The 11,901-nt window shown below is 37.6% G+C and overlaps 1 protein-coding gene across 1 annotated transcript in view; it reads right to left on the reverse strand.

Moving 5' to 3' along the window:
* The window catches only part of LOC107590158 (calcium-dependent secretion activator 1), a 125,618-nt gene that overhangs the window by 102,292 nt on the left and 11,425 nt on the right, over positions 1-11,901 (reverse strand). The window contains exons 3-4 of the mRNA XM_016278774.1: positions 4,657-4,770; positions 1,486-1,818 (exon numbers count right to left, since the gene is read on the reverse strand). Coding sequence (XP_016134260.1) covers positions 1,486-1,818; positions 4,657-4,770 — 447 coding nt within the window. The remainder of the gene's footprint in view (positions 1-1,485; positions 1,819-4,656; positions 4,771-11,901) is intronic.

The following is an 11,901-nucleotide window of genomic DNA, read 5'->3' on the forward strand; positions in this document are numbered from 1 at the left end:
GTATGCGTTTCCCCCAGTGAGCCTTCTTGCACAGTTGCTGTGCAAGGTCAGGGAGGACGAGGAGCAGGTCCTGTTGGTGGCACCTTATTGGCCTACCCGGACCTGGTTCCCAGAACTAATGCTCCTCACGACAGCCCCTCCTTGGCCGATTCCTCTGAGGAAGGATCTACTGACTCAGAGACGGGGCACCCTTTGGCACCCATGTCCAGACCTCTGGAAACTTCATGCTGGTCCCTGGATGGGACGCGGAGGTTCTGAGTGACCTACCTCAAGAGGTAGTCGACACCATCACTTCAGCGAGAGCACCATCTACAAGACACGCCTAAGCTTTGAAGTGGAACCTGTTCGTTGAGTGGTGTTCTTCTCACTGAGAAGACCCCCGAATATCCCCGATCAGAGTTGTGCTGTCCTTTTTGCAGCAAGAGTTGGAGCGAAGGCTGTCTCCCTTCACCCTTAAAGTTTATGTCGCTGCAATCGCTGCTAACCACGACCCCATAGAAGGGAGGTCGCTGGGGAAGCATGACCTGGTCGTCAGGTTCCTTAAGGGGACGAGAAGGTTAAATCCTCCACGGCCCCCCTCTATACCCTCTTGGGACCTGACTCTAGTGCTCACGGCACTACAGCAGGACCCATTTGAGCCTTTGCAGACAGTTGAGCTGAAGTTCCTTTCAATGAAGTTTGCTCCTGCTGGCATTGGCCTCCATCAAGAGGGTAGGGGACCTGCATGCATTTTCGGTCAACGATTCGTGCCTAGAGTTCGGGCCGGCTGATTCCCAGGTAACCCTGAGGCCCCGGCCCGCTTCATTCATTCCTTCTACTACACCATTTCTTGTTGCCCGAAGCAGAGTCAATGATTCACTATCCATGCTATTGTCAGTGTAAATAGCTTTTCAACAAACTCACACTTTGCTGGTTTCCATTCATTTCATTTTCCACAAACAGGAAATGACCACAAGAGCCTAGGATGCCATCACCTTCTGAATTCATATCATTCTGCAGTGTATTTTGAAATGATCTACTGTGTGAACAGAGTATGACTTTTTGGAGGACGTCAAGTAAATGTGGGCAGCCCTCTGGGTTTTGTTTGACTTGTGTACATTTCTGCAGCTGGTCTAATGAAAGCTCTTCTAACTGAAGCATGATTTGCAAACTCACACCTCCTCAGAAAAGGCACTGTTGCTTTTCCTCAGCCTGCTGCAGGAATCTTGACAGGAGGTTTTCTGGTCCATGCAGATGCTTTCTAGACCAATTTCAAGCAATTTGAAATAACACATAATTATGCTTGCTTTCAAGCCAGCTCTCGCAGAGCTCTTTGGGTTTAGTCATCTTCCTCCAAAAACAGAATAGCATGGTAAAAATCTGATTACAGAGCCAAAACCAGACTTGGATAATCACATATATCTCTATATTTTCTATGTCATGTAGTAGAAACAAGTGTGCGCTTCCCTGGCAATGAACAGACTTGCATAAATGTCCCCTCCTTACCTGACAAGCATTATACAGCAGCTGGTGCTCGAACTTCTTAATGCCAAGAATCTGTTGGAACATCTCATACAGCTGGTCCTTGCTGAGAATGAGCTCGGAGGCAGCGCTGGCTGTCATGCGCTGCTGGTGTTTGCGTGGGTCTTCTTCTCCCCTGTAGATGGTGTCAAACTTGGCCATCCACGAGCTGAGGACAGTCTCCTTGCTCAGACCATCGATCTCGGGCAGGCTGCGGACACGCTTCTCAATGTGCTTCTTGAAGACCTCACGAGAGTCACTGGCTGAGCAACCGCCGCTTTGGACCATACGGGACACGCGGTCGCTTTTAAGGAACACCTGTGATCAAACACAAATCTTGTCACAGTAACAAACATACACTACTGGTTAATAGTTTGGAATAACCTCATGTTGGATGATAACAACTCCCAGCTACCCTCGAGCACATCAAAGTTCACAATAACCAGCTGAGGAGCTCAGACATGCTGCATGGGGTTGGTAAGATTTTTTAAAGTATTATTTGATGAATAGAAAGTTCTTGTTGTAAAATTATATGTGTTTACTCAATTTAATGCATCCTTCCTAAGTTAATTGTTAAATTATTAATTTCTTTCACACACACACACACACATACATACATATATATATATATATATTCCGCATGAGAAGAGTTTCTTCAGGGTAAGGTCGTCGTCTCAAAATTAAAGATATATAAAATAAATATATAATATTAATATAAAATATATATTAATATAAAATTAAAGAATCAAGGACTGGAACTAATCGTTTTATAAATATATACAATAATGAAAATTGTAGTGTTTTATTTAAAAAGTCACATTATATTCACATTTAAATATTCTTAAATACTTAAATATTTTTAAACTCAACGCCACAATTTCTTTAAAATCCAAATTGCACTATTCAACAGTTATTTATATTCAATATATTCAGATTCCCATATGCAACAGCATCAGATCTACAGTTTATGTTAGATATGCTGTATTTCTGATGCATTTTGTGGTATACACACACACACACAGACACACACACATATATATATATATATATATATATATATACATACTATATACACACACACACAGAGACAAGCTCAAGCCATCAATCTTAACAGCCACAGATTCATGTATGATCTGAATAAAGGGATGAGCTCAGAGAATCAGAGGCCAAGGCTGCTTCTATCAATTCCAAGTAAAGCAATTTTTCTGGGTTCAAAAAACATTGGCTGCAGGTCAGTGCTACCTTGTTAAACGGTTATTGAGGCACTTGAGAAACACTTTGTCCTAAATTAGGCAAGATTTTCCCTGTGTCATAAAGTGCACAGTAGAGTCCTGATTTGTGACCCTGGACCACAAAACCAGTCATAAGGGTAAATTTCTCGAAATTGATATGTATACATCATCTAAAAGCTGAATAAATAAGCTTTCCATTGATGTATGGTTTGTAAGAATATGATCATATTTGGCCAAGATACAACTATTTGAAAATCTGGAATCTGAGGGTGCAAAAAAATCAAAATACTGAGAAAATCGCCTTTAAAGTTGTCCAAATTAAGTTCTTAGCAAAGCATATTACTAATCAAAAATAACATTTTGATATATTTACGTTAGGAAATTTACAAAATATTTTCATGGAACATGATCTTTACTTAATATCCTAATGATTTTTGGCATAAAAGAAAAATCGATAATTTTGACCCATACAATGTTTTTTGGCTATTGTTAAAAATATACCTCAGCGACTTAAGACTGGTTTTGTGGTCCAGGGTCACATTTATAACAAGACAAAATTGGTGTGAATCTGGCAGTGCAGAATCTGTCTGACAGTCTGCAGTAGGGTTTAAGGCTATATTTATTTAATAATCTATTCTTTCACTCTTTTTATTTTCTGTATTCTCTCACCGGTTCACCTCTTGTATTTTTATCTCGGCCTACCTCTCTCCAGTGGACACAATTCCCTTAACGTGCCTGGATAAGCAGGGGAGATGAGTTGACAGAGAGGGAACATCCAGCACAAATTCAATAAGAGTATCAGGGTTTAATTGAATTGAAAAAGCTGGCTTTGGCTGTGACTGAATACAAAGGCATTTCGCTCATTAGTTTCACCTCATTAAATTACCACCCATACTGAGACCAATCTCCTTTTCACCCAAAACTCTTGCCTGTGTGACAATTTATTCCAGATTCACCTCTTCTAGGTCATAAAAGATTATATATCACCTAAAATACAATTAAAATGTGTCACTTTGAGACTACATATTTATCAGAGAGGAAAGTTTCACTAAATCCTTTGCAAGGACTTAATACCTTCAACATCTTGAGCTAAAGTAATTTCAAACATTTAACAGATTGACTGCAACTGTATACTTATGTATTTAATATACAGTATGCACCGACATGGATTACGCTGCTCATCAAATCAGCATAAAGCAAACAGCTTAACATTTCTAAACAATCCTAAATTTAAACTGGATTATATTAATGGGAGAGACAAAGGATCTGTTTAGATGTCCTCAAAAGTTAACTGAAGGCACCTAACTGAGCATTCAAAAGCACTTTTATCTGCACAAAATAAAGCTTAATGATGCGCCAAATCATTTCTTCTGCTGTTTGTGTTTTGTTAACTCTCATTTAGCTTCAAACATCCAACACACTGGCCTTGGGCTCTATAATGACACTTATTGGCATGCAACATCACAAAAAAGCATTATTAGTTGCTAACGCCATTGCAAAAATACACTATTATATTTATTATGCTACCAAAAGTTAATAGGGGGGTTACCAAGTATCCATGGTATCAACATGGCAGACCACTCCTGTGTAGAATAAAATTGATTTTTTTTTCAGGTCGCTGATATGACTTGAATTTTCTCATGTGTGAGAGACTTTCATGAAAGTAATATTCACAAAAGTATATTTCACAAAATTTCATTTTTTACTGTAGTTTCGATAAAATAAATGAAGCCTTGGTGAGCATAAGAGACTTCTTTCAAAAGCATGAAACAAAAAACTTACCAACCCCAAACTTTTGATCGGAAGTGTACAGGGTTTGCATACACAGGATTTGACATTATAAAGCTAACTGAGAAAACCAGTTGAAAGATGAGCTAGTTTGTAAGTTCACACTTGTTGCACTGATGAATAAATAGAGCCTAACCTCGTAGTAACTTTGGACAGCGTTGATGAAGGCTTCATCGGCTACAATCTGAGTCTCTCCATTCAGAAAGGCCTGGAAACGATCTTTAACTGTCTGAAGGTGCTGCTTGCTGATCTGAGAAGAGAAGAGAAAACATCAGAAATACAGAATTTGAAATATAGTATGTATTTATATTCCATGTGACATCAAAGTAAAAAAAAAAACATCCAGATGTTAACCTCATCTGATCTGAGAAGAGAAGAGAAAACATCAGAAATACAGAATTTGAAATATAGTATGTATTTATATTCCATGTGACATCAAAGTAAAAAAAAAAAAACATCCAGATGTTAACCTCATCTGATCTAGCTTGGAACATCTTCATTCATAGGAGGAAAATATGGAAATGGCAATGTAGTCATTTGGTGACCAGGGGCTGGATTCACAAAAAAATAAGAAATTTTTGTCTTAAGAAAAAAGAAATTTCTCAAAATTAAGAACTTCTTATTGCAATTTTTCAAATGGACCATTGACACTCTATCTACAATCTCAATTAGGAGTGTCAATGGTCCATTTGAGAGATAGGGGGCGGTAATGCACTTATAAGTCTGCGATCTGCCGTAAAGCAAGAAGAAGAAGAAGAAGACGCGTCACCCGCCGGCTGTCGAGGATGCGCTCAGGACAGTTCAGACATTGCAGTGCATCAGAAGTAAAAAACGATATAAATACTGTTCAGTTTCTTGCACAGACCGACCGTTTCATGTCTTTACACATCAATGTATCGTCACGAGCCACAGGGTTTAATTTGGTTTTGTTTATGTTTTTTTTTTTACTCTCAAAGCCGTGATTGCTATTGACTTCCATTATAAGACTGACAGACTGCAACGGTTTAAGTTAAAAATCTTCATTTGTGTTCTACTGAAGAAACAAAGTCACCTACATCTTGGATGCCCTGGGGGTAAGCAGATAAACATCAAATTTTAATTTTTGGGTGAACTATCCCTTTAAGAAAAACTTTTTTTCTTACAAAGAAAATTCCTGGCTTTAGTGTTATCTGATTGTATGGCATTTCTAGCCAAATACTTGCTGATCAACATCTTACTTCTTAAGCTTTTATAAAGATAAGTGTTTTGAGAATACAATATATTCTTAACTTTTTTAAGTAAGATAATAAGAAGAAAATAGCTATTAAGAAAAGTATTTAAGATTCTTTCATGAATCCAGCTCCAGAATTACTCAGCAAATTTTACAATTGACTCATTCAGTAGAAGTTGGAATATGTTTTCATTCTGGTTTGACTTAAGATCAGTTTAAATTTCACTTAATGTGAAACGCATTAAGTGAAACAAAACATTTTATGAAGAGGTGATTGTGACCCTTGAACCACAGAAAAACAAAAACATAATAGCAACAGACTTTTTCCCACTAAGTATTAGACCTCTTGCCAATTTCACATAGCAAAAATAGATCATATTTCAGCCAAGAGGCCACATAAAACCTCTAGACAACTGAGAATGAGAGACACTGGCCATTTCAAAACACTTCTCATCCATCTGGACAGAGACTCGATTTGGAAGAAATGTGAAACAAGCATCTAGATTACAGTGATTGCCCACAGAGTGCTGCAGATGCTAATGAGTTTTGCTCATTATATTGATATGAAACGATGCATTTTATGTTTGGATGCTTGGGTTTTAACAGTTAAGCTTTGTCTGATTTCCCTAATGTTTTCAGAGCTCTTTTCATGTTCTGCTTAGCTGGTATTCATGTTCCATTTGTGACACTAAGGTGTTCTCCACTTTGCTCATATTCACAACACACAAATTATTAAGAGGCTAAGAGGAGACCAAATCTCTTGTCTCATAACCGAGTCAGGGAATTGATAATCATAAGCTTATCCCATGTTCCACTCCTCCCTTGTGTTTTTTTCTCCTGCCATAAGAATTTAAAAGTAAAATAAGCCATTCAGTATAAAATTTGGGTTTTACTGAGAGTTACAATTAAATACAGGCAAAGAATGAGATCGATTTGATGTTATTGTGCTATAGGAGGAAGTTCTGGCTTCTTGAATCCAACTTGTGGATGAAATAAATATAAATGATTCATAATAGGACAAAAATAACATATTGACAATAGCCATAGGTGACTCATCGCTTAGTCCTTTTCAACAAAGAAGGTTAGTTACACAGTTGGCCTTGATATAAGTGGCACAAAACAAGAAGAAAAGATAGAAATGATAGCACAGTGGTTGTAACATTGAAACATTCAAGAGAACTTGTAGTAAAGAAAGGATATGTACTTCAGACCTTTGTTCTAATCTGAAGCATTGTGGGTCATTTTATACAACTAATGCTGCTCGAATTCCATTTTACTTCTGAAATGGCAAATTTCCAAGTGCACCAGAATACTGGATGAAGAAAAAAAACGTGGTTAGAACTGAAAATGTTAAACATTTTTTAAATAAATGTATATCAACAAATAGTTCACAATTTTTTCATATTGAAAAGATGCTATGCAATGGTTTGCTTACAGTTTCTTGGTCATTTTCTTGGTTTCTCTTGAATACAAACACGAGCACACTCTGAATTGTTAATCAGAAGGTCAATGTAAACACAATTTCCTTTTAATTTCACCATTGTTTTAACTCAATGAGATGCTGCATTTAGTTAATTTTCTTTTGTTTGTCACACCTGACCGGTAAACAACAGCGGGCCTTTGATATGTTAGTGCGCCCACCACCAGGGTCTCAAACCATATGGTCTCTGTTTTCAGCATGGAGATCTGTGTGTGTGTGTGTGTGTGTGTTTATGTGAATGTTGGACATCCTTTTAAAATCCCAGGTGTTCCTTCTCATCAAATATGTTGCCATGGTCACAGAGTATGCATAAACACACCCCTTACCCCATTATCCCCTCTCAGCTTATCCAACAGCATGACCTCATGACTATGAGATGCAGCTGCATTAGCTCCAATACTCCCATGGTAACTGCTGGAGTGATTATAGTGGATAGGTTGATGTAGAGCAATTAAAGTGTATCCTCTAAACACTCATCGTAATGTTCTCTCTACGTCACCATGACAATGCGCGCCAGTAGACTCCTACATTGCTAACCTCATTACTGATAGCATACTAACATATTGGTGTGATATAGGGCAGAAACAAATTCAGCTGAAAGTACAGTATACTACAGTATATATACTAGTTGAGTGCAAATATATTAGCATACTACTGCTATTTGCACCATGTATGACAGAAACAAGAGATAAAGGTTCTAATTCTGCTAAAATATACCATGTTAATATGTTACTCTTATTTGTGCCATATATACCAGAAATAATATAAGAAAAGGCTAGCATGCTATTACACATTAAGCCAACATACACTAGTAGTACGCTAATACTACTCCAGCTTTTTCTGCCATATATGGCAGAAATAAGAGAAAATGCTAAATGCTATATGATACTATTTATACAAGCAGTTCGCTAATATACAAGCATATATATATATATACACTATATACTGTTGTTTTTGCCATTTACAACAGAAACAATAAGGGTAGTATGCTATTTTGACATTTCCAAATCACCCGAAGTATAAGCACGTTAATGAAGATTTCATTTTTGGGTGAACTATCCCTTTAAATTTAAGGGATGTTCACCCAAAAATAAAAATTCTGTCTTTAATTACTCACCCTCATGCCGCAGTTCAATGTAAATGTATTTCAGTCCTCACACTGCTATTCCTAAAATATACATAAAAGTCAGCCTAAACTCTGTTGATCTAATGTAGCTTGTTTCCAACACCACAGCTGGCACAGCTAAGGTTTTAAAAATCATATCAGTGTTGAATATCTAAGGTGTGCAGTGTAATAAATAAACAGCCTGTCACCGGAGACTCTCATAACGAATAGTCTTGGAATTAATGATTGAGCAGAATTTAATTGGAAGCCTTTAATGAATCATTCACCTCTTCTGCTCCTCCATCCCTCATTCATTCCGGCCAGTCCTTTCCTCTTCTTTATTTCTTTGGAAATGACAAATTTCCTCCCTGTAAAGATTAAACTATCATGTTATTAAACTTCAGGTTATGGCTATTTTACTGCTGTTGGCACACGCTGGTGCAGCTGGAGCGCCTAGGCTGCAATAAATACAGCTAATGACTCTCACACTCTCCGTTCAGACACCAGTTCGCAAACTGTTATGTTCCAACACACAAGCTAAATAAAGTACAGTAGTCCAGTTTGGTATACAGTCTCTTTATGTGCTAACAGTAAAACTGCTATGGGCTACACACATACAACCTCAGATCCACCTCACACCTGCCTGTTGCTGGTTACTATAGCAACTGACAAAATGCAGGCCCTTGTCTTTGAATCCATGGGTAGTAATTTACTAACACAGACACGCACAGGCTAGCTACAATACTAGATAATGATGGTAAATCCTGGGTTGTATCAATCTGTTAAAACCTTACGTGCATCCACAGTGTTTTCCTCCACTGGAGTGGGGGTGGGGACATATGGGGGGGAAGGGAAGCTTATGTGATTGAACAGAAGACTAGAAAAAGTCCATGTTGTGGGGATGTAAATAAAAAATTAAAAAAATACTAAGCTAAAGCTAAGCTTACAATTGATTCCTGTTGACTTTATTAGAGTTGACCTAAGCCCTGTGCTCAAATCATCTGTTTAGGAGAGTTTTTCAACATGGTCTATATAAATTGTTGATCTTTATAGTGCATGCTCCCATTAAAGTGCCAGTACTCGATGTGACCTTCTTAGTGTGGATGCTAGAAGTGCATAATTCCAGCAAGTGCTCTTCGACAGAGAGCTGTTTTTCACAGAGCGCAGTCTCTGCTTTCCTTCACACTCAGCAGAGCGTCACATTTGGTTTTGTTCGACAGGAGAGTCAGCATCCCATGTCTGTTCCTTTTTTTGCTCTGTTTACCAGTGAGAGAGACGAAGACAGTAATGAGCTGGAGAGAGAGAGAGCTCGTGGGACAGAAGAAAGGCTTTCCAAATGTCACTCAGTCAGAATGCAAGAATGTATTGTTTGAGTCATAAGATTTACTGTACAATAAGGAACTTCAAAATGATGCAATTTCAAGCATGTATAGTTTCTAAGAACATACTGTATGATCTAAACTGATAAATATGACCTATACTGCATAAAGTTCAAGAAGAAAATGTGAAGCAGATGGTTTAGTACTGTTAAGAGCAAACCACTTATCAGTTTAAATACTGCAATTAAGTGCATTCATAATTGTTAACAAATCAACAATTTTTTTATTTCAAATGCTGTCTGTCATTGTTTAAAGTCAACATGAAGGGGCACTCGCAACCCATTTTACTTCCCTAATGTTACATGTTAACAGAATGTTCAATGAGAAAAAAAATCATACTAATGACCAGACAGTTGGAGGGGAGGGACTGAAAAATAAGAGGGCTTGATGATGCTCACACAAAATTAAAAGTTTTTTCAAAGGCAGAGGAAGTTATTACCTTTTGGAAGGTTACAAAGGCTTCACATAAAAAACTACAATAAAATAAAGTGAATTTAGAACAACTAAGGGGCGTTAGACATGATGCAGAGCAGAGTAAATTCACTGAAGGCTTTTTTTTTTACCATGGTCTATCTTAATACTCGATTCTGATTGGCTGGCAGTTATGCATTAAAACCGTTTAATGCACAGATAGTTCAAAGTCACTGTTCATCGTTCAATATTAATGCACTGCTTTCAATGACACAAACAAACACACATCACTCGCACACAGAGATCAGAGATTGTGCTGCGCACACACAGAAACATCCAGGAGCACAGAAACTTGTTGTCAACTGCCCTGTGACTTTTATTAATAAAACAGCTTTGACACTGATTTGCTACACTATATTTCCTAAAAATATTGCTGTTTTTGAAGTAACTATAATCACAGCTTCATTGTTTGTAGAGAGAGACGCACAGACGCAGGTAATTTCACACACGTCAATTTTAACCCTCTCGCTCGCTTTCTCTCTCTCTCTCTCTCTCTCTCTCTCTCTCTCTCTCAATAATTCAAATAAATACTATAATTTATTCAATCAAATGTGACCTTACAGCACTATCTCATCTCTGTGTCTGATTTACGCAATACTCATACGCAATATTTATATTTGTACACAGAAACTGACTTTGGCGTGCATACAATATGCACATGTTTGATGTGCATATAATACACTTTTTTGTGCATATGATACGCACATAGTTGGCATGCATATAATACGCATTTTGGCGTACATATAATACGCACCTACTCCACACCCCTAAACCTATATGCATGCCAAAGTCCATTTCTGCATATAAATATTAAGCCAAATAGAAACAGAAAATTGTGCCATTGAAATGCACATTCATGAGATCAGGTTAAAAAAATAAGCTTTTTAAATTATATTTGAGCAAAAGAAACAACATTTATGAGACATTTGTTGTCAGATTTCATTGGTGATTTTGAATATGAAATTGAATTGTAAGCTTGGCGAACAGTTCTGGAGAATTTGATGTTTCCCCATTCAAAGAGATAGGAGATGCACTTGCATGCCCGAGAGGCGTTTCAAAGTGAAATGACTTGGCTTTAAGGGACTTAGGGTGTAACTGATGAAAATAACTGTCATTTTTACCCTTCTGGTCAAATACTGCACTTCAACAATCATTGTTGGCAATGACCATGGTATTAGTGGAATAATGCATGGTTAGCTGTGCATTAAACATTTGTAATGCCTCCACGTCATGCATAGCCAGCAGTGCTTTATCCCTAACATAAAACAGTTAGCATGTGCTTGGACCCCCCACTAAGTCAAAATTCACTTAATTGATTTTTAATCAATTTCTTTGGTGTAGTAATACTAATAGAAGAATGGTTGCCAAGAAACACACAGACCACAAGGTGGTGGAGTAATATTGATGTAATGAGGTCACAGGTGTATGTTTATAGAGTAATTTACAATGCCTTTGAACACAGCTCAACCAGTCAATCAACCAGAATTATCAGTTTTATAAATTAAATTAATTCTTGGGAAAAACATATACTGACAAATTGAGCATAATAAGACCAGGAACATATAATGAAAAAGTAAATTGTTGATTTTAACTGATATTGTGTGTAAAGTGAGCTGATTTAATGCAAGGTTAGATTTGTTGTTGTTGTTGTTTGAACGCATATTTAGGAAAAACTCAATCATAAAATCTCTATGGAAGCCTGTCTTCCCCCCGCCCCCCCCCCCCCCCCACGCCCC

The sequence above is a fragment of the Sinocyclocheilus grahami genome, unplaced genomic scaffold, assembly GCF_001515645.1.
Source record: "Sinocyclocheilus grahami isolate Dianchi unplaced genomic scaffold, SAMN03320097.WGS_v1.1 scaffold125.1, whole genome shotgun sequence".
Classification (NCBI taxonomy): domain Eukaryota; kingdom Metazoa; phylum Chordata; class Actinopteri; order Cypriniformes; family Cyprinidae; genus Sinocyclocheilus; species Sinocyclocheilus grahami.